The sequence below is a fragment of the Coregonus lavaretus genome (assembly GCF_964263955.1).
Source record: "Coregonus lavaretus genome assembly, chromosome: 16".
Classification (NCBI taxonomy): Eukaryota; Metazoa; Chordata; class Actinopteri; order Salmoniformes; family Salmonidae; genus Coregonus; species Coregonus lavaretus.
In genome coordinates, this window is record NC_140003.1 from 27,135,628 (window position 1) to 27,159,074 (window position 23,447).

General features: G+C 46.3%; 1 protein-coding gene across 1 annotated transcript in view; it reads left to right on the forward strand.

Moving 5' to 3' along the window:
• The window catches only part of erbb4b (erb-b2 receptor tyrosine kinase 4b), a 423,779-nt gene that overhangs the window by 361,745 nt on the left and 38,587 nt on the right, over positions 1 to 23,447 (forward strand). Inside the window, exons 7-10 of the mRNA XM_084179659.1 lie at positions 5,247 to 5,291; positions 10,568 to 10,700; positions 20,655 to 20,777; positions 22,915 to 23,013. Coding sequence (XP_084035785.1) covers positions 5,247 to 5,291; positions 10,568 to 10,700; positions 20,655 to 20,777; positions 22,915 to 23,013 — 400 coding nt within the window. The remainder of the gene's footprint in view (positions 1 to 5,246; positions 5,292 to 10,567; positions 10,701 to 20,654; positions 20,778 to 22,914; positions 23,014 to 23,447) is intronic.

Genomic DNA, 23,447 nt, shown 5'->3' on the forward strand with positions numbered 1-23,447 from the left:
GTATATATATATATATATATAATAAAAAAACATGGGGGATTGGAAGTGATGCAGACAATTACATTGATGGAAGTTACAATCTATCTGCAATATTAAGCTGATCTACCCCCCCAAAAAAAAAAAAAAAAATGATTCTCTGGTCTGATGAAACCAAGATTGAACTCTTTGGCCTGAATGCCAAGCGTCACGCCTGGAGGAAACCTGGCACCATAATTACGGTGAAGCATGGTGGTGGCAGCATCATGCTGTGGGGATGTTTTTCAGCGGCAGGGACTGGGAGACTAGTCAGGATCGAGGGAAAGATGAACGGAGCAAAGTACAGAGAGATCCTTGATGAAAAACTGCTCCAGAGCGCTCAGGACCTCAGACTCGGGCGAAGGTTAACCTTCCAACAGGACAACAACCCTAAGCACACAGTCAAGACAATGCAGGAGTGGCTTCGGGACAAGACTCTGAATGTCCTTGAGTGGCCCAGCCAGAGCTTCTCTGGAAAGACCTGAAAATAGCTGTGCAGCGACGCTCCCCATCTAACCTGACAGAGCTTGAGAGGATCTGCAGAGAAGAATGGGAAAAACTCTTAAAATACAGGTGTGCCAAGCTTCTAGCGTCATACCCAAGAAGATTCAAGGCTGTAATCGCTGCCAAAGGTGCTTCAACAAAGTACTGAGTAAAGGGTCTGAATACTTTTTTATGTAAATGTCATATTTTTTATTTTTTATAGATTTGCAAAAAAATCTAGAAACCTGTTTTTGCTTTGTCATTATGGGGTATTGTGTGTAGGCTGGTGACGGGAAAAAAACTATTTAATCATTTTTAGAATAAGGCTGTTAAGTCAAGCGGTCTGAATACTTTCCTAAGGCACTGTGGTAAGGATCACATGCAAATCCAGGTCAGGTCTGCTGTGACGCATGCAGGAGAGAGGATGAGAGCAGAGAGATAGCCCTGAACTGCTATATATCTCACAGTGTAAGAGGTCTAAACTACTAAAAATCTGTTTTTGCTTTGTTATTATGGGGTATTGTGTGCTGATTGATGAGGGAAAAAAACAATTTAATCAATTTTAGAATAAGGCTGTAACGTAACAAAATGTAGAAAAAGTCAAGGGGTCTGAATACTTTCCGAATGTGCTGTATGTCTGTGTTCTGGCTTTCTGCAGCATGTGCACGTTTGTGGTGTTGTGTGCATGGTTGCGTATCGCAGCAGCAGTCTGAATGACTAATGATCCTAGAAGGACAGAATACTGTTCATTTAGTTGTACATCATGTTTGTTTCACTGGCAACACAAGGGCAGACTAATCCCCATTGTAAAGCCAAGGTCAACACGATAACCAGAGGAAAACAATATCTGGTTCATGCTCTGTTTCATCCACAATATAACAGCTCTCAGCACAACACACACAAACACTATGCTATGCTCCCCTCGGTGCTGACCCCTTATAACTCTGTGATCCCATATCCAACCAATGTTTATCACTGTCTCCAGACACACACACACACACACAATCACTCACTCACTCACTCACACGTACGCACCCACCCACAGGATCTGCAAAATACCCAGGTGCGAGAGAGAGAGAGTGCGAGAGAGAGAGATAGAGAGAGAGACAGAGAGAGAGACAGAGTGTTACGCCCTGGCTCTGGGGACTCTTATATGTTGAGCCAGGGTGTGTAGGGTCTATGTTTTGTGTTCTATGTTCAGTTTCTAGTTCATGTGTTTTCTATGTATGCCGGGGTGGTCCCAATCAGAGGCAACGTGAATCAGCTGTTGCTTGTTGTCTCTGATTGGGAAACCATACTTAGGCAGCCTTTTGTGCACTTGTCATTTGTGGGATCTTGTTCCGTGTAGGTTTGTGTGTTTATGACCGAGGACTTCACGTTTCGTTTTGTTGTTTTTGTTGTTTGTATCGTGTTGCTAAGTACACATTAAAAAGATGTACGCATATCACGCTGCGCCTTGGTCCACTCATTACGACGATCGTGACAGAAGATCCCACCAAAACAGGACCAAGCAGCATGTTTCGGAGCAAACGCCGGGTAAGGAGCTGGAGAAGTTGGCGATGGCCCAGGTGGGCCAATGGTGGTCCTGGGAGGACATGTTCGCGGGCAAAGGGCCATGGGCAAAGGTTAAAGCCCTGGCGAGAGAGGAGGTACGGCGCCAACAGTGTCGTCGTCGGACAGGCGAGAGGCACCCCCAATAATTTTTTTGGGGGGGGCACACGGCATGGACGACGGGGCTGCTGGAGGCAGCTACAGGGCGTATCTGCAGAATAGGAGAGGAGGCCACCAGGTTACGGGGGCTATTGGTCATGAGGGAGCAGGCGTTAGTTGGTCAGAGGGAGGAGCTACTGGAGGCGATAAGGGAGAAGGAGAGAGTAGAGGCACGGCGAGAGGAACTGAGTAGGCAGCAGAGGGAGCGGAGGTTTATGAGGAAACCCAGTCCCGCTCCTCGCACCAAGCAAGTGGTGTGTGTCACCAGTCCGGTCCGGCCTGTTCCTGATCCCCGCACTAAGTTAGTGGTGCGTGTTCCCAGTCCGGCCCGACCCGTTCCTGCTCCACGCACTAGGTTAGTGGTGCGTGTTCCCAGTACGGCCCAACCCGTACCTGCTCCCCGCACTAAGTTAGTGGTGCGTGTTCCCAGTACGGCCCAACCCGTTCCTGCTCCCCGCACTAAGTTAGTGGTGCTTGTTCCCAGTACGGTCCAAACCGTTCCTGCTCCCCGCACTAAGTTAGTGGTGCGTGTTCCCAGTACGGCCCAACCCGTTCCTGCTCCCCGCACTAAGTTAGTGGTGCGTGTTCCCAGTCCGGCCCGGCCTGTTCCTGCCCCTCGCACCAAGCCTGTGGTGCGCGTCGCCAGCCCGGCCCGGCCTGTTCCTGCCCCTCGCACCAAGCCTGTGGTGCGCGTCGCCAGCCCGGCCCGGCCTGTTCCTGTCCCTCGCACCAAGACTGTGGTGCGCGTCGCCAGCCCGGCCCTGCCTGTTCCTGCCCCTCGCACCAAGTCAGTGGTGCGCGTCGCCAGCCCGGCCCGGTCTGTTCCTGCCCCTCGCACCAAGCCTGTGGTGCGCGTCGCCAGCCCGGCCCGGTCTGTTCCTGCCCCTCGCACCAAGCCTGTGGTGCGCATCGCCAGCCCGGCCCAGCCTGTTCCTGCTCCCCGCACCAAGCCAGTGGCCCGGCCTGTTCCTGCCGGGCTGGGCCAGTGGCCCAGCCCGGCCCGGCCTGTTCCTGCCCTCGCACCAAGCCTGTGGTGCGCGTCGCCAGCCCGGTCCGGCCTGTTCCTGTCCCTCGCACCAAGCCTGTGGTGCGCGTCGCCAGCCCGGTCCGGCCTGTTCCTGCTCCCCGCACCAAGCCAGTGGTGCGCGTCGCCAGCCCGGTCCGGCCTGTTCCTGCTCCCCGCACCAAGGTAGTGGTGCGCGTCGCCAGCCCGGTCCGGCCTGTTCCTGCTCCCCGCACCAAGACAGTGGTGCGCGTCGTCAGCCCGGTCCGGCCCATTCCTGCTCCCCGCACCAAGCCTGTGGTGCGCGTCGTCAGTCCGGCACAGCCCGTGCCTGTTTCACCGGTGCCTGGTCAGGTACCGGTCAGCTGCTCCACACCGGAGCCTAAGTAATCCGCTCCACCGATGTCCAGTCCAGCTCCAGCCAGCGGGACCAGACCAGGGGCGCTATGGGGGGGTAGTTATTTGGTGGTGGTCACGCCCGGAGCCGGATCCGCCTCGGAATGCCAACCCGGCCCCTCCCCTGTTGGGTTTAGTTGGCGCGGTCGCAGTCCGCGCCTTTGGGGGGGGGTACTGTCACGCCCTGGCTCTGGGGACTCTTATATGTTGAGCCAGGGTGTGTAGGGTCTATGTTTTGTGTTCTATGTTCAGTTTCTAGTTCATGTGTTTTCTATGTTGGCCGGGGTGGTTCCCAATCAGAGGCAACGTGAATCAGCTGTTGTTTGTTGTCTCTGATTGGGAAACCATACTTAGGCAGCCTTTTGTGCACTTGTCATTTGTGGGATCTTGTTCCGTGTAGGTTTGTGTGTTTATGACCGAGGACTTCACGTTTCGTTTTGTTGTTTTTGTTGTTTGTATCGTGTTGCTAAGTACACATTAAAAAGATGTACGCAGATCATGCTGCGCCTTGGTCCACTCATTACGACGATCGTGACACAGAGAGAGAGACAGAAAGAGAGGGAAGGGATGCAAAAGAGATTCCACTCTCCCTCTGCTCTCTGAGTGCTGTGAAGCCTGCAATGTAATATTTAGCAGCAGAAGGAAGGAGACAGATATAATTTGGTGTTGCAGTCAGTCAGTCCACCGGGCTGGCCCTGTCACGTCTTGTGTTCTATTTCCTTGTGAGAGGCAGACAGCCAGCTCACAACTCCATCTACCCATAACAACATTGTTACTAAATATAATGGAAATGAGTGTAGCCGTGGAAATGCCATCTTGACACTTTGTCAAAAACAACTGTATCCCGGGCTGCCCTTCAGTTCAGACACTCAAATAGACTTCAACTCTATCCCTGGCTGCCCTTCAGTTCAAACACTCAAACAGACTCAGAGATCATCAATGTTATTCCCCCTCTCCCTCTCCCTTTGTATGATACGTTACATTGTGTTAGGTTACATTATGAATGGAATTGCGGTCGTACAATATCATATGAATTAAAGGATGTATAGTATCATGCGTCTTACCTGGTCGTACAATGGCATACAAATTGGATTGTTGTCATAGTATTATAGTATAGTATTATACATCTTTCTCTGAGACCAGGTTGCTTGTTGCGTCGTTACAACAAAGGAGATTTACAGGGAGAATGTATGTTTGGTGGTTAGGTGAACTAACGACAAAGGTTAGGATAATTTGCGTGAAAGTTTAGGGGAGATAAAACGACAAAGGTTAGGTGAATTGGGTTACATTTTGAATAAGGATTAGGGAAAGGGTTAGCTAAAATGCTACAGTTGGTCTCGAATTATGCCCAACCTCCCTACTTTCATTTCTCTCTAAAGTAACTACACCATTAGTAGGTATCATACATCTTGGAGGTGCTCAGAGCTTCACCATGCAGTGTCCTGACTTCCTTACACTCTTCTTCTCTGTGACTGTCTCTCATCGCTGGGTTCTTTCTGTAGACAGAACATACTGTCACTGACACAGGTCTAGGAGCTATAGGACAGATTCAAGACACTGAGACGGACACTGGGCCGATGTCCAGTGGAGTGATTGATCGATTGATTAATTAATTGTTTTGTTTCTCTCCCTCATGTAGGTGTATTGGACCCAGACTACAGGACTGTAATGGCATAATGGACAGGTAAATATCTCTTCAGATCCCTACTGTCACTTCCTTCTCTGTCCCCAGGACAGACTGCCTACACACACAGAGACACAAGTTCAACTTTCATTTATTAGCAATTTGTAAGTACAAGTGCGTACATTGGAATTTATCTTTGATGAGAGCACAGTAGTAAAAAGATAAGAGACACTCTCCCCAACAGACAACACTGGTTGAAATAACAACCAACTATGCCACCGGCCAAGGCTTATATTTAACCAAAATATATGTTCACACAACTGAGGTTAGCTAGAGAGCAACAGCATGGAAGAGAAGAAGAATAAGAAGAAGAAGAAGAAGAAGAGAGACAGACAGAGAGACAGAGACCATGAAAGACAGAGAGAGACAGAGAGAGAGACTGAGAGGGAGAGAGAGAGAGGCGCGGGGCGAGCAGTGTGATTAATGTTTAGCTCTGAGGCCAAAAGTGTGTGTGTGTGTGTGAATCTGTGTGTTTGTCCCTGCACGGGCTTGTGTTTTACTCAGCTCTTGATAAATTGATAGCGCTTTGCTTTTGTTCTCGTGGGGAAAAGGAAGAAAACGCCACTAACCGTTCTGAGCAAATGGATTTACAATTTCATGACAGACAGTTTGTTTCTGGGGGGGAGGGGAACACATAAGAGAAGGGGAGTGTGGCGAGAGGAAACGAACAGGAAGGACAGAAAAGAGGAGGGACAGTAACACAGAAGTTAGAAAGTCCCAATGGAATAGCATCCCCCTCTAGGACTATGTCCAGAAATAAACAGCACAGCACAGCAGAGAGATGCCATATTGGCTTACAACACAGACCCAAACAACGGCATAGTGAAAAACACACTACTTTGCCGAAGCTTCCTGATCTGAAGGCAGAGCTGAATGAGGCTGTGTATGGGTAGAGAGATAAGGGGCAGTAATGACTGCTAATTTACTACAAGCTGGAGCCAGAGAGAAGGAATGCATCCCAAATGGCACCCCATTCCCTATATAGAGCGCTACTTTTGACCAGAGCCCAAGGGGCACTACTGGATATAGGGAATAGGTTGCCATTTGAGACGCAGACAGAGCCTGCCATAGCCTGGGTCTCACTCTCCATTTATCCACTATTCTTCTATCTTGAGGCAGTCTGGGGAGACTGTTGGGGTGATCTGATAGTGAGGGAGATAGGGAGACGCTGTGGGGTGAGGAGGGGTGGAGAGGGGTGAGGAAAAGCACTACTAGGCAGATAAAGGCACTAGGCTGTCAGAGGAAAAACCTCCATACATACAGTACCAGTCAAAAGTTTGGACACACCTACTCATTCAAGGGTTTTTCTTTATTTTTACTATTTTCTACATTGTAGAATAATAGTGAAGACATCAAAACTATGAAATAACACATATGGAATCATGTAGTAAGCAAACTAGTGTAAAAAAAAGCAAAATATATTTTAGATGTTATATTCTTCAAAGTAGCCACCCTTTGCCTTGATGACAGCTTTGCACACTCTTGGCATTCTCTCAACCAGTTTAACCTGTAATGCTTTTCCAACAGTCTTGAAGGAGTTCCCACATATGCTGAGCACTTGTTGGCTGCTTTTCCTTCACTCTGCGGTCCAACTCATCCCAAACCATCTCAATTGGGTTGAGGTTGGGTGATTGTGGAGGCCAGGTCATCTGATGCAGCACTCCATCACTCTCCTTCTTGGTCAAATAGCCCTTACACAGCCTGGAGGTGTGTTTTGGGTCATTGTCCTGTTGAAAAACAAATGATAGTCCCACTAAGCGCAGACCTAATGGGATGGTGTATCACTGCAGAATGCTGTGGTAGCCATGCTGGTTAAGTGTGCCTTGAATTCTAAATAAATCACCTACAGTGTCACCAGCAAAGCACCCCCACACCATCACACCTCCTCCTCCATGCTTCACGGTGGGAACTACACATGCAGAGATCATCCATTCACCTACTCTGCGTCTCACAAAGACACGGCGGTTGGAACCAAAAATCTCAAATTTGGACTCATCAGACCAAAGAACTGATTTCCATCGGTCTAATGTCCATTGCTTGTGTTTCTTGGCCCAAGCAAGTCTCTTCTTCTTATTGGTGTCCTTTAGTAGTGGTTTCTTTGCAGCAATTCGACCATGAAGGCCTGATTCACGCAGTCTCCTCTGAACAGTTGATGTTGAGATGTGTCTGTTACTTGAACTCTGTGAAGCATTTATTTGGGTTGCAATCAGAGGTGCAGATAATGAACTTATCCTCTGCAGCAGAGGTAACTCTGGGTCTTCCTTTCCTGTGGCCCACTCTTCTCTGTGATCTACCAGGCTGGCTAATAGCTTTCCTACTGATTTAAAACACGACTGGAGTGTGCCGAAGCGCTGCCACTTTCATCTCTTTTGCACTGTTCTGTTCTTCCGTGCCCTCGCAGCCAAATTAGCTATTTTATTAAGATAGAGAAGAGGCATATTCATTCAGATACACCATTTCATCTCACTTCTCATCTACAATATACTGTGGATTTGTCGCAAATGCCACCCTATTCCCTATATAGTGCACTACTTTTGAACAGGGCCATAGGGTTATGGTCAAAAGTAGTGCAATATGAATAGGGTGGCCATTTGAGACATAACCCAAAGCTCCCAGCGCAGGCAGATAGACGGACAGATAGGGGTGTAGAGGGTTAGAAAGATCATGGAGAGGGCTGATCACACATGACAAGCAGCAGAACATGTTGTCTTCTCCTGACTTTAATTTCCTTCCCGTCTTCTTCTAACTTACTGCCTGACTTTGTAACAGGACACTTGTAGATTATGTAAATTATTTTGTCAAAGGTTGTAAGCTAAGTAAGAATTGTCCAAGCCTGGTTAGCCAAGTCTGTTGTGACCACTGGAGTAAGTGCTTATCAGACCTGGGTTCAAATAGTATTTGTTTTCTATCAAAGAGACAGTTTCATCATAGTGCTTGATGGTTTTTGCGACTGCACTTGAAGAAACTTTCAAAGTTCTTGAAATGTTAAAGATTGAGTGACCTTCACGTCTTGAAGTAATGATGGATTGTATTTTCTCTTTGCTTATTTGAGCTGTTCTTGCCATAATATGGACTTGGTATTTTACCCAATAGGGCTATCTTCTGTATACTACCCCTACCTTGTTACAACACAACTGATTGGCTCAAACGCATTAAGAAGGAAAGAAATTCCACAAATTAACTTTTAACAAGGCACACCTGTTAATTGAAATGCATTCCAGGTGGCTACCTCATGAAGCTGGTTGAGAGAATGCCAAGAGTGTGCAAAGCTGTCATCAAGGCAAAGGGTGGCTACTTTGAAGAATCTCAAATATAACATATATTTAGATTTGTTTAATTCCATATGTGTTATTTCATAGTTTTGATGTCTTCACTATTATTCTACAATGTAAAATATAGTAAAAATAAAGAAAAACCCTTGAATGAGTAGGTGTGTCCAAACTTTTGACTGGTACTGTATGTTGACAGCAGAGTAACAGAATACACTGATAGTACTGTGGGGCTGTAATAGTAGTTGGGCATGCCAGTTTGGTAAAGTAGCTTTTTACATTATTTTCTGAGGCTATGGTTTAACTGAACAGAATAGCTAGGCAGCTTATAGCTGCTCGGGGCCAATGTTGAGACTACAAAGCCTTTCAACGCTAAGACATACATTGGGTTCTACAGCTTATCTGACATTGTGTCAACCGCTGCTGTGTGAGGCTGTCTCACACATAATAGAGACCAGACCGTACTGTCATCTGCACTGTCTGTCACCCTCTGGACTTTTACCCTCTCTCACACACACACACACACACACACACACACACACACACACACACACACACACACACACACACACACACACACACACACATATATATACACACACGTGCACACACACACACACACACACACTAACTCACAAACTTTCCCTCCACACACACACACACACACACACACACACACACATACAGTATATACACACTGATTGTCATGTTGGCTCGAAATAACAAGAGAGAAAGAGGATGGTGCTCAGCAAACACTCTGATGTCTGCTTTTTACTTATTCTCCCACTCTCCGCTCTCCATTTGGCCATACCACTGTCTCTTGAAGCCACTTCCGGCCGGAAGCACCATGCAGTGCCTTAGTACAGTAAATCCATCTCTGTAATACTATGTAGGAGAGAGGCAGAGCTGGGAGAATTAGGATGAATGCGTCCCAAATGACACCTATTCCCTATGGGCCCTGGTCAAAAGTAGCGCTCCACATAGGGAATAGGTGGCCATTTGGGAGATACCCAATGAGTGAAAGTATGAAAAAAAAATAACATGTATGCACTCGCTAACTGTAAGTCGCTCTGGATAAGAGCGTCTGCTAAATGACTAAAATGTAAAATGTAATGTAAATGAAAGATTGGGAGTTGTTTCATGCGATTCAAAATGAAGTGAGCTGAGGGTGATAACATTTAATAGTCCCTGCTCTTCTCTGTGATCTACCAGGCTGGCTAATAGCTTTCCTGCTGATTTGAGTGTGCCGAAGCGCCGCCACTTTCATCTCTTTTGCACTGTTCTGTTCTTCCGTGTCCTCGCAGCCAAATTAGCTATTTTATTAAGATAGAGAAAAGGCATATTCACTCAGATACACCATTTCATCTCACTTCTCATCTACAATATACTGTGGATTTGTCCCAAATGCCACCCTATTCCCTATATAGTGCACTACTTTTGAACAGGGCCATAGGGTTATGGTCAAAAGTAGTGCAATATGAATAGGGTGGCCATTTGAGACATAACCTAAAGCTCCCAGTGCATGCAGATAGACGGACAGATAGGGGTGTAGAGGGTTAGAAAGTTCATGGAGAGGGCTGATCACACATGACAAGCAGCAGAACATGTTGTCTTCTCCTGACTTTAATTTCCTTCCCGTCTTTTAACTTAATTCCCAACTTTGTAACAGGACACTTGTAGATGTTAGATTATGTATTTTGTCAAAGGTTGTAAGCTAAGTAAGAATTGTCCAAGCCTGGTTAGCCAAGTCTGTTGTGACCTCTGGAGTAAGTGCTTATCAGACCTGGGTTCAAATAGTATTTGTTTTCGATCAAATATTTTGAGCATTTGATTAAGCCTGCTTGGACTGCCAGATGGATAAACTATTCCATTGGTTCCACTGTACCAGACAATAATAGCTCAATCAAGCGCAGCTAAATGATTCGATAGAAAACAAATAAGAAGGGTTGGTAGCTAGTATCCAGTACTGTGGCCCTGTCTCACATCTCTCTCCCTCCTCTCTCTCAGGACTCCCTTGATTGCGGCCGGGGTGATAGGGGGCCTCTTCGTGGTGGTCATCGTGGCTCTGAGTGTAGCCGTGTCCGTCCGCAGGAAGAGCATCAAGAAGAAGAGAGCCCTGCGACGCTTCCTCGAGACAGAGGTATGGAGTGTGAACACACACACACACACACACGGGACAAAGGTAAGGGCCTCCTGAGATGTGGATCATAGACCATTGGTCTCATCAAAATATAGGGGCCACGGGGCTAGATGGGACGCAGGCCGAATTTAGAGAGCCTCAATAATACACAGATCGAAGTAACACTTTGCATTGATTGGTTTGAAGTTTCAGTGACAGATTTAATTATTGGCCAAAACTCAGCACAATGGATCTCATGTTACCGATCTCATTATTTATCTTATATGTATCTGTTGTATGGTTGTCACTGTTTAAATATATATATATATATATATATATATATATATATATATATATATATATATATATATATATATATATATATATATATATTGTTGAACCCTGACTGCTGAAAAATTGATTGATTGATTGATTGAAGGAATAATTAATTAAAACAAGATTGAACTAGATCTTACATCCTAGTAGCCTTAGTGAAAAAGACTTCACTCACTGCTCTATGAAGAGCTGTAATAACAGCCTTGTGTGCTCATCTCTCTCATGGTATGCGATGTAGTCTATGATGTGTTCTGTGATGTGTGTAGGGCCACTGGTGGCTGGGGCCCGGGGCTATGAGAACACAGAGAGCTTAGGGAATAGACAGACTGACGGAGAGGAGGTAGAGAGCATCATCTCCAGCTCAAACTAATCACTTTCTCCTCTGAGGCATTTCTCCCTCCTCTCTTCCTATTCTCCCTCTCCTCTCTCCCTCCTCTGTGGCATTTCTCTCTCCTCTCTCTGTCCATTCTCATCTCATTTATCCCTCTCTCTCTCTCTCTCTCTCTCTCTCTCTCTCTCTCTCTCTCTCTCTCTCTCTCTCTCTCGCTCTCTCGCTCTCTCGCTCTCTCTCCCTCTCTTTCTCTCCTCTCCTCTGTGGCCTCTCTCCCTCCACGTTCCATCCTCTGTCTCCCTCCTCTTTCCCTCCTCTGATGCCTCCCTCACTCCTCTCTCCCTCTTCTCCCTTCTCTCTCCCTCCTCTCCTTTGTTACGGTATAGAACACGAGAGCTTCTTTGGAATGGATGTTCTATACAAAAATACCAGCAATACTCACATTGAACTCATTCTAAACAAGGCTTCAAAGCAACACAAATACAATACCACATCATACCGTGTTAAGATAACAATAATCTTGTTGCACTGCTTCTATAGGCACTATGACATTGTATTGTACCTAGTCTAGAAACGTGAACAAAACCACCATTACTATATAACCATTACTATACTCCGGCTTCCTGTTTACGAACAGAAGCTTAATCCGGAAGTAGCCATGACGTGCTCCATAAAGAAATGGTCCACCGAAACGGAGGCTATGCTGCAGGACTGCTTTGCTGGCGCTGACTGGAATATGTTCCAGGATTCCGCCAATAGCATTGACGAGCTAACCACCTCCGTCACCTGCTTCATCAGAAAATGCATCGCCGACGTTGTCCCCACAGTGAAGGTATGTTGCTTCCCCAATCAAAAGCCCTGGATTAACATAGAGGTACGTGCTAAGCTAAAAGACAGAGCTACCGCACACAGGGCTATCGCAGCAAACCCTGAGGCTATGGCTGAGGACACAAATGCGTACAAGAAGTCCCACTACGACCTCCAAAGAGCCATCAAACAGGCAAAAGTATAATATAGGAACAAGGTGGAATCCTATTACACCGGCTCCGACGCCCGACACATGTGGCAGGGGCTACAGTCCATTAAGTATTACAAAGGACGACCTAGCCTTGATCTGCCCAACGATGCCTCTCGACTAGACGAACTCAATGCATTTTATGCAGGCTTCGGCAACAATAACACCAAGCCGTTCATAAGGGCCCCAGCCGTCCCAGAGAACTGGGTGATCCCGCTCTCTGAGGCTGATATGAATAAGGCTTTTAATCTGGTCAACACTTGCAAGGCCGCGGGGTCTGACAGTATTCCAGGGTGGGTTCTCAGAGCATGCACAGACCAGCTGGCAGGCATCTTCACTGTCATTTTCAACCTCTCCTTGTCCCAGTTTGTAATCCCCACGTCTCAAGCTGACCACCATCATTCCTGTTCCCAAGAACTCTAAGGCTACCTGCCACAATGACTACCGCACTGTAGCACTCACATCTGTAATCATGAAGTGCTTTGAAAGGCTGGTCATGGCACACATCAATTCCATCATCCCAGACTTCAGCAGCAAACTGCACTAGTTCTTCAACCTCAGGAGGCTGAAGAAATTTGGCTTGGCCCCTAAGACCCTCATGAACTTCTACAGATGCACCATTGAGAGCATCCTGTTGGGCTGTATCACCGCCTGGCACGGCAATTACACCGTCCGCAACCGCAGGGCTCTCCAGCGCGTGATGCTTCAGTCCAATGCATCACAGGGGCACACTGCCTGCCCTCCAGAACATCTACAGCACCCGGTGTCATAGGAAGGCCAAGAAGATAATCAAGGACCTCAGCCACCCGAGCCACGGCCTGTTCACCCCACTACTATCTAGAAGGCAGAGACAGTACAGGTGCATCAAAGCTGGGACAGAGAGACTGAAAAACAGCTCTATCTCCAGGCCATCAGACTGTTAAATAATCACCACTAGCCGCCCAGTACCCTGCCCTGAACCTTAGTCACTGGTACTAGCCGGCTACCACCCGGTACTCTACCCTGCACCTTAGAGACTGCTGCCCTATGTACATAGTCATTGAACACTGGTCACTTTAATAATGTTTACACACTGTTTTACCCACTTCATATATATATACAGTGGGGAGAACAAGTATTTGATACACTGCCGATTTTGCAGGTTTTCCTACTTACAAAGCATGTAGAGGTCTGTAATACTGTGAGAGACGGAATCTAAAACAAAAATCCAGAAAATCACATTGTATGATTTTTAAGTAATTAATTTGCATTTTATTGCATGACATAAGTATTTGATCACCTACCAACCAGTAAGAATTCTGGCTCTCACAGACCTGTTAGTTTTTCTTTAAGAAGCCCTCCTGTTCTCCACTCATTACCTGTATTAACTGCACCTGTTTGAACTCGTTACCTGTATAAAAGACACCTGTCCACACACTCAATCAAACAGACACCAACCTCTCCACAATGGCCAAGACCAGAGAGCTGTGTAAGGACATCAGGGATAAAATTGTAGACCTGCACAAGGCTGGGATGGGCTACAGGACAATAGGCAAGCAGCTTGGTGAGAAGGCAACAACTGGAAGAAAATGGAAGAAGTTCAAGATGACGGTCAATCACCCTCGGTCTGGGGCTCCATGCAAGATCTCACCTCGTGGGGCATCAATGATCATGAGGAAGGTGAGGGATCAGCCCAGAACTACACGGCAGGAGAACACCATCCCAACCGTGAAGCATGGAGGTGGAAACATCATTCTTTGGGGATGCTTTTCTGCAAAGGGGACAGGACGACTGCACTGTATTGAGGGGAGGATGGATGGGGCCATGTATCGCGAGATCTTGGCCAACAACCTCCTTCCCTCAGTAAAAGCATTGAAGATGGGTCGTGGCTGGGTCTTCCAGCATGACAACGACCCGAAACACACAGCCAGGGCAACTAAGGAGTGGCTCCATAAGAAGCATCTCAAGGTCCTGGAGTGGCCTAGCCAGTCTCCAGACCTGAACCCAATAGAAAATCTTTGGAGGGAGCTGAAAGTCCGTATTGCCCAGCGACAGCCCCGAAACCTGAAGGATCTGGAGAAGGTCTGTATGGAGGAGTGGGCCAAAATCCCTGCTGCAGTGTGTGCAAACCTGGTCAAGACCTACAGGAAACGTATGATCTCTGTAATTGCAAACAAAGGTTTCTGTACCAAATATTAAGTTTAGCTTTTCTGATGTATCAAATACTTATGTCATGCAATAAAATGCTAATTAATTACTTATAAATTATACAATGTGATTTTCTGGATTTTTGTTTTAGATTCCGTCTCTCACAGTTGAAGTGTACCTATGATAAAAATTACAGACCTCTACATGCTTTGTAAGTAGGAAAACCTGCAAAATCAGCAGTGTATCAAATACTTGTTCTCCCCACTGTATACTGCAGGGTTCTTCAATTGCGGTCCTGGAGGGCCGAAACACCTCTGTTTTTCATCCTCTCCTTCTAATCAGGGGCTAATTCAGACCTGGGACACCAGGTGAGTGCAATTAACTACCAGGTAGAAATAAAAAACAGAAGTGTTTCGGCCCTCCAGGACCGCAATTGAAGAACCCTGGTATACTGGATTCTAGTCAAGGCTCATCCTATATCACTACTGCTGTACACACCTTTTCTATTCATATACTGCCCATACTGTCTATTTTACACCATTATATACAGTATACAGTATATATTTGTATTCCGGACTTTGACGTTGCTCGTTCTGATATTTCTTTAAAAAATATATATATATATATTTCTTGTTTTGAATTGTTAGGTATTAGTGCACTGTTGGAGCTAGAAACATAAGCATTTCGGTGCACCTGTGATAACATCTGCAAAATATGTGTAGCGACCAATACAATTTGATTTGATTTGATTGACAAACACACACACTCCTCCCTCCACAGAGTGGGGAGCAGATTGGAGACCTTATTTTTCATCCTCCGTACAGACATCCATCTCAATTAATTACCCAGTCTGCCATGCTGTAGAGCTCGACTCAACCAAACCAGGAAGCATTTTGTCTGAATTTGGGACTCTAACGAAATATCAAGCGCACCATCTCCCTCTCTCCCTCTCTCCCTCCTCAACTGATCACAATGAATGGATAGGATAGGTAAAGGATGGTTTGGTCCCAAATGGCACCCTATTCCCTACATAGCTCGCTACTTTTGACCAGGTACCATATCTGGTTGCAACTGGCTAGGAATTATATGAAATTTACAGGGAGAGAGAATTTTATTAGAATTGAATTTGTGGAATGAATCCCAACCCTGCTGCTAAGTCTGCATAGCTGCATTTACAAGTATTCATCCCCACTACATGTGAAATAGATTAGTTATATGAGTTACTGTGAAATAACATGAATAGAGAACCTATTATTGAGTTTCAGTATACTGATAGCCATGACTTGTGTTCATATTTGAGTCACCCATAATACTGTTGCTTATACCTACCGTGAGAGGAGGCCTGATAAATATGTGTCCTGGTCTAGCGGTAGCTCACTCTAAACTCAGACAGACAGACAGACAGACAGACAGACAGACAGACAGACAGACAGACAGACAGACAGACAGACAGACAGACAGACAGACAGACAGACAGACAGACAGGTGGTCAGACAGACAGACAGGTGGTCAGACAGACAGACAGGTGGTCAGTCTACAGTCTACCATGTAGGAGAGGAGAGGGTACTCTGCGTTAACAGACATCAGTGACAGGTTCCATTTAAGCTCTCAGTACCACATAGGTTGGTGTAAGAGCCTGAATGTACTGGTCTCCTGCCATGTCCTTCTACCCTACAGTTACAGTGCCATGAAGTGATGGTGCACTAGGCTTTTTACTAGTTATTTTAGTAATGACAAGATTGTGCATTTTTCGATTATACCTTACATCTCTGCTCTCTCGCGCTCTCTCCATATGTTCCTCTCCTCTGTGCTGTCTTGGTTACCTGCACACACATTCAGTACTATTCACTACTTTATTATTATGGAACTCACGGTTTTTATTCAATATAAATTGGCTCAATGCAAAACTCATGCTTTAACGTCAGTGGTAAGTCAGTTAATTGAAACAATAACAAAGCGGAGACCCCGCCTCTGTTTTGGTAAAAAGCTGAGGGATGGCCTTGGAGAAATGGAACCACTCTCAAATTCATAGACAATGCTATGGATGCAAGGACTGACCATCCATGATATCAACATGATAGTTTTAGCCATATTTTGAGGCTATACAGTGTTTGTTTACATTTACATTGTTTACAAACATTGGAGTAAAAAACCAGCTTATATTTTGGATTATAATGGGGTACGACAGTTGATCTAAAATCATGAGGCAATTATAAGTTATATTATTCAAGAATCAATGTGTGTAAAAAAATATAATTCATCTATAAGTCAAGAAATGGAGCAACTAAGGATTTTAGCTTTAAATAACAACAAGTAATAACAAACAAGAAATGACTGCTCGAAGAGACTACTAAGTAAATGGACATCCTAGTAGTCTTCCTCAGGTTTCAGCACCACAGATTAGAATGGGTTGGTGGATAGCTCCCTCCCGGTCCTTGCAACTACACGTTCAGCACCTCATCTAAGGGTGTTTTCACATATAGTCCTCTTTAAAGTAACCAATCTCAGTCCTCTTTAAAGTGAACTCTGGGGTAAAAAACACAGTATTCACACTGCCCTTGCCTTTGAATGAGGACTGAACTCCATCTCTGAACTTTTGCCATCTCACTTTACCTATTTTGTGGTCCGAGTCCTCGTTGCATTCATATTGCTATGTTTAGAAAGGAACCAAGATCTTTTTCCAACATTCACTCAATGCACTCTGGGTTTTTGCAAAGTGCAGGATAAACCATTCCATCAGAATGTGCTATCGGACAACTAGATACTGTACATACTTACACTTTGGAAGCTAATAGATTGCATTTAGTTAAAAGATGAAACAATAATTGTAATCAGAAGATACTATTAACATGTAAATATTATTAGTAACAGAATAAATAGCAGAAGAATAACTACCGATTAAATAATGCTGGAATTGAAAACTGTACACCCAATGTAGGCTACTGCCCTTTAAGAGCTAGAATAGATTTTCTACCCTATGTTGTGATTCTCACCAAATATGTTGTTGTCTTCTCACACTATTCAAACTCCACAATCGAATAAACAGTTTATGAAGCTCTCTAAGCCTATAGATCACATATTGCAAACAAATAATCTTGAACTAAAAACTCCATACATATTTTGGAATTTCTGTGCATCCCCTGTGCATCGCTAATCAATATGCAAAAACAGCACACATTTTTTTCGGAGAACCTGCACATCACCATCTTCTCTCTTTTGTGGCACCAATGTGAGGGGTTGTGGCAGTAGTCTAGTGTGTGGTGCGGGAATAATGACAAGCGAGCCTGGTGAGCTTTGTGTTCACATTGCCCTAAAAAAGGGAACCGGGCCGCGGAATTCAAGCGAACCGAACTCAGACCACCTCTAGAGATGGTCTCAGTTCAGTTTGCTTCGGGGGCTCTTTTGAGGGTTCTGAGTTCCTTTCGAGTGTTCACACTGCACAAAAACATTCAACAAAATTGTCTGAAATGGACCAAGTGTGAAAACACCCTAACAGACAGCTCCCTACAGTCTGGGGCGAAGGTGAGGTTGCTGGCTATGTGTGGCCCTCTGGCTCATCACAACAGTCTGATTAAAAAACAATAGCTGTTCTTCATTTAAATGGAATTCTGAATCAGCCTTGCAGGAGAGGACAGAGAAGAGGAAAGAGGGGAAGGAGAGGGGGAAGAGGAAGAGGAGGGGGAGGAAAGTGATAGGAAGGGGCAGGGAAGATGGGAGAGGAAGGAGAGAGGGAAGGAAACGGGGAAATAGAGGGGGAGGGAAACAAAGGGAAAGGGGGGAAGGAGAGGGGGAGGAGAGGAGAGAGGAAAGAAGGAGAAGGAGAAGGAGAAGGGGAGGAGAGGAGAGACGAAAGAAAGAGAGGGAGAAGGAGAAGGGGAGGAGAGGAGAGAGGAAAGAAGGAGAGGGGGAAGGAGAAGGGGAGGAGAGGAGAGGAGAGAGGAAAGAAGGAGAGGGGGAAGGAGATGGAGAGGAGAGACGAAAGAAAGAGAGGGAGAAGGAGAAGGAGAAGGGGAGGAGAGGAGAGAGGAAAGAAGAAGAGGGGGAAGGAAAAGGGGAGGAGAGGAGAGAGGAAAGAAGGAGAAGGGAGAAGAAGAAGGGGAGGAGAGGAGAGAGGAAAGAAGGAGAGGGAGGAGGAGAAGGGGAGGAGAGGAGAGAGGAAAGAAGGAGAGGGAGAAGGACAAGGGGAGGAGAGGAGAGAGGAAAGAAGGAGAGGTTGAAGGAGAAGGGGAGGAGAGGAGAGAGGAAAGAAGGAGAAGGAGAAGGAGAAGGGGAGGAGAGGAGAGACGAAAGAAAGAGAGGGAGAAGGAGAAGGGGAGGAGAGGAGAGAGGAAAGAAGAAGAGGGGGAAGGAAAAGGGGAGGAGAGGAGAGAGGAAAGAAGGAGAGGTAGAAGGAGAAGGGGAGGAGAGGAGAGAGGAAAGAAGGAGCGGGGGAAGGAGAAGGGGAGGAGAGGAGAGAGGAGAGAGGAAAAGAAGGAGAGGGAGAGGAGAAGGGGAGGAGAGGAGAGAGGAAAGAAGGAGAGGTTGAAGGAGAAGGGGAGGAGAGGAGAGAGGAAAGAAGGAGCGGGGGAAGGAGAAGGGGAGGAGAGGAGAGAGGAGAGAGGAAAAGAAGGAGAGGGAGAGGAGAAGGGGAGGAGAGGAGAGAGGAAAAGAAGGAGAGGGAGAAGGAGAAGGGGAGGAGAGGAGAGCGGAAAAGAAGGAGAGGGAGAGGAGAAGGGGAGGAGAGGAGAGAGGAAAGAAGGAGAGGTTGAAGGAGAAGGGGAGGAGAGGAGAGACGAAAGAAGGAGAGGGAGAGGAGAAGGGGAGGAGAGGAGAGAGGAAAGAAGGAGAGGGAGAAGGGGAGGAGAGGAGAGACGAAAGAAGGAGAGGTTGAAGGAGAAGGGGAGAAGAGAGGAAAGAAGGAGAGGGAGAAGGAGAAGGAGAGGAGAGGAGAGAGGAAAGAAGGAGAGGGGGAAGAGGAAGAAGAGGGGGTGGGAGAGGTGTAGGAAATAGATATGGAGGACATCCCATCTTCTCTGCCCCTTCCCTGTCCTTACATATCTCTTTCCTCCCCCTCTCCCTCCCCCTCTTCTTCCTTTTCCCCTATCCTTCTTTGCTCTCTCTTCCCCCTCTCATTCTCCCTCTTTCTTCCCCCTCTCCTTCTCTCTTTCCACTTCCCCTCTTTCCTCTTCTATGTCCTGTCCTGCAAGGCTGATTCAGAATACCATTTAAATAAAGAACAGCTATGGTTTTTTAATGAATGTTGTGATGAGTCAGAGGACAGGGCCGAGGCAGAGAGGAGAGCTGATTTACTTCTTCTCTCTTTCTCTGTCTCTCTCCCCCTCTTTCTCTCTGTCTCTCTCTCTCTTTCTCTCTCTCTTTTTCTTCCCTCTCCCTGTCTATCTCTCTCTCTCTCTCTGCTCCTTCCCTCTCTTTCTTTATCTCTCTCTCTCTCTCTCTCTCTCTCTCTCTCTCTCTCTCTCTCTCTCTCTCTCTCTCTCTCTCTCTCTCTCTCTCTCTCGCCACTCTCTTTTCTTTCTTTCTTTCTTTCTTTCTTTCTCCCTCTACCTCTATCTCTCTATTTCCCCTCCTTCTGTCTCTCTTTCTCTCTCCCTCTTCCTCTCTCTGTCTCTCTCTCTTTTTCTCCCTCTGTCTCTTTCTCTGTTCCCCTCTCTTTCTACCTCTTTCTCTCCCCTTTCTTTCCCTCTCTTTTCACCTCTCTCCCTCTCTCTCCCTCTCTCCCTTCCAGTGGATTCATTCTCCACTTGAAAGATAATGAAACTACGAGAGCCTATACTCCTCTTCAACTGTTGCTATTATCCACCCCCTCGTTCTCTCCATCTCTCCCATTTCAACCATCTCTTTCCCTCTCTCTTCCCCTCTTGTTTTCTTTTTCTCACTTTTGCCTCTCTGGTAAGTCTCTTTTAAAGTTTCTCTTCCAAAGATTAAAGAGTGCCATACCCATGGGAGATGTGACTGGTTGGTTTCTTAATAGCTTGATAGATAGATAGGTTCATTGGTTCATTGACTGGTAGTGGAGTGAGGAACTAACATATTGCTGATTGATTAATTGACTGACTAATTGACTTATGACTTCATTGATTAATTGACTGACTCATTGAGTGATGAGTTGATTGATTAATTTACTGTTTAACTTAATGATAAGTTGATTGATTGTTTCTCCTTATAGCTAGTGGAGCCCCTGACACCTAGTGGTACCGCCCCTAACCAGGCCCAGCTCCGCATCCTCAAAGAGACTGAACTCAAGAGGGTCAAGATACTGGGCTCGGGGGCCTTCGGCACCGTCTACAAGGTATCACCTTATCACATGCACTCACATACACTCAACCACTTGTTTTGCTAGTTAGAAATGAGGAGGTGTTTCAAGGTGGAGGTTGGGAGAGAGAACGATAAGGAGCGAGAGAAGAGGGGCCTGGGGAGATGATAACAGGAAATGAGAATGGAAGGAAATAGGGAGGGAGGAACGGAGGTAGACAGGGGAGAGAGAGAGAAAGAGTGAGAGTTCCGATAGGCACACACAGGTTTTTCGAAATGTTTGCACATTTATAAAAAATAACAAACTGAAATACCTTATTTACATAAGTATTCAGACCCTTTGCTATGATCATCTTTGAGATGTTTCTACAACTTGATTGGAGTACATTGATTGGGGCTCCCGAGTGGCGCAGCGGTCTAAGGCACTGCATCTCAGTGCTTGAGGCATCACTACAGACCACCTGGTTCGATTCCAGGCTGTATCACAACCGGCCGTGATTGGGAGTCCCATAGGGCGGCGCACAATTGGCCCAGCGTCGTCCGGGTTTGGCCGGTGTAGGCCGTCATTGTAAATAAGAATTTGTTCTTAACTGACTTGCCTAGTTAAATAAAGGTAAAATAAATAAAATAAAATAAACACCTGTGGTAAATTCAATTCATTGGACATGATTTGGAAAGGCACACACCTGTCTAAATAAAGTCCCACAGTTGACAGTGTATGTCAGAGCAAAAACCAAGCCATGAGGTCGAAGGAATTGTCCGTAGAGCTCCGAGACAGGATTGTGTCGAGGCACAGATCTGGGAAAGGGTACAAAGAAATGTCTGTTGCATTGAAGGTCCACAAGAACACAGTGGCCTCCATCATTCTTAAATGGAAGAAGTGTGGAACCACCAAGACTCTTCCTAGAGCGTGTCACTCTGACAGAGCTCTAGAGTTCCTCTGTGGAGATGGGAGAACCTTCCAGAAGGACAACCATCTCTGCAGCACTGCACCAATCAGGCCTTTATGGTAGAGTGGCTAGACGGAAGCCAAAAGGCACCTAAAGACTCTCAGACCATGAGAAACAAGATTGCTCTTTGGCCTGAATGCCAAGCATCACATCTGGAGTAAACCTGGCACCATCCCTACGGTGAAGCATTGTGGTGGCAGAATCATGCTGTCGGGATGTTTTTCAGTGGCAGGGACTGGGAGACTAATCAGGCTCGAGGCAAAGATGAACGGAGCAAAGTACAGAGAGATCCTTGATGAAAACCTGCTCCAGAGCGCTCCGGACCTGAGACTGGGGCGAAGGTTCACCTTCCAACAGGACAATGACCCTAAGCACACAGCCAAGACAACGCAGGAGTGGCTTCGGGACAAGTCTCTGAATGTCCTTCAGTGGCCCAGCCAGAGCCCGGATTTGAACCCGATCGAACATCTCTGGAGAGACCTGAAAATAGCTGTGCAGCAACCCTCCCCATCCAACCTGAGAGAGCTTGAGAGGATCTGCAGAGAAGAATGGGAGAAACTACCCAAGAAGACTCAATGCTGTAATCGCTGCCAAAGGTGCTTCAACAAAGTACTGAGTAAAGGGTCTGAATAGTTAATGTAATATTTCAGTTTTGTATGTTGAATAAATTAGCAAACATTTCTAAAAACCTGTTTTTGCTTCATCATTATGGGGTAATGTGTGTAGATTGATGAGGGGGAAAAACGATTTAATCAATTTTAGAAAAAGGCTGTAACGTCAAGCGGTCTGAATACTTTCCTAAGGCACTGTAGTAAGGATCACATGCAAATCCAGGTCAGGTCTGCTGTGACGCATGCAGGAGAGAGGATGAGTGCAGAGAGATAGCCCTGAACTGCTATATATCTCACAGTGTAAGAGGTCTAAACTACTGTATGTCTAGAAACCATAGTGTCTGACTTTGTGACAGTGGCTGTGTAGTCTGACCTCCCCTGTTCCCACTTCTCCACTCCCCTTTTTTACAAATGTTTCCTGTTCCCTTCATGTACCTCACCTCTCCTGCCCTGCACTTCTCCTCTCCCTCTCCTTCTCTCCTCTCCTATCATCCCGTCTAACTCACTCCCCATCTCCTTCCCTCCTCTCCCCCTCTAACTTACCTCTCATCTCCTCTCCCCCTCTAACTTACCTCTCATCTCCTCTCCCCTCTCTCCTCCTCTCCCCCCTCAGGGTATCTGGGTGCCGGAGGGTGAGACAGTGAAGATCCCGGTGGCCATCAAGATCCTGAACGAGGCAACGGGACCCAAGGCTAACGTGGAGTTCATGGATGTGAGTGTTTTACCAGCTCCGTAGAGACCCCATACGCTACACCACCACCGCCACACGCACTCACGCACACACCACAGGCTCACAGCACAGCACCAATGGGGCTGACGACGGTACGATTCCCCATTCATTCAGTAAACATTCAGCAGTCTTTTATTTCAAAAGGAAAAATGTAAGAATCTAATGATGTTATCTACTACGTCTGTGATGCAACCTAAGTGAAACCCCCTAGCGACCCATTTACGCTGTGTTTTAATGTCTTTGTATTACGGCGTCTTTGTATGTCTATTTTTATCAATCTTGCTTTGATGTGTGTACACATGTGTATGCATGTACGTTGTGTGTGTGTGTGTGTGTGTGTGTGTTTAAGTACAGTACGTAACACGTGTCTTAGCAGGCGGTCTTAGTGATGGCCCCCAGGAGGAACCAGAGGCAGG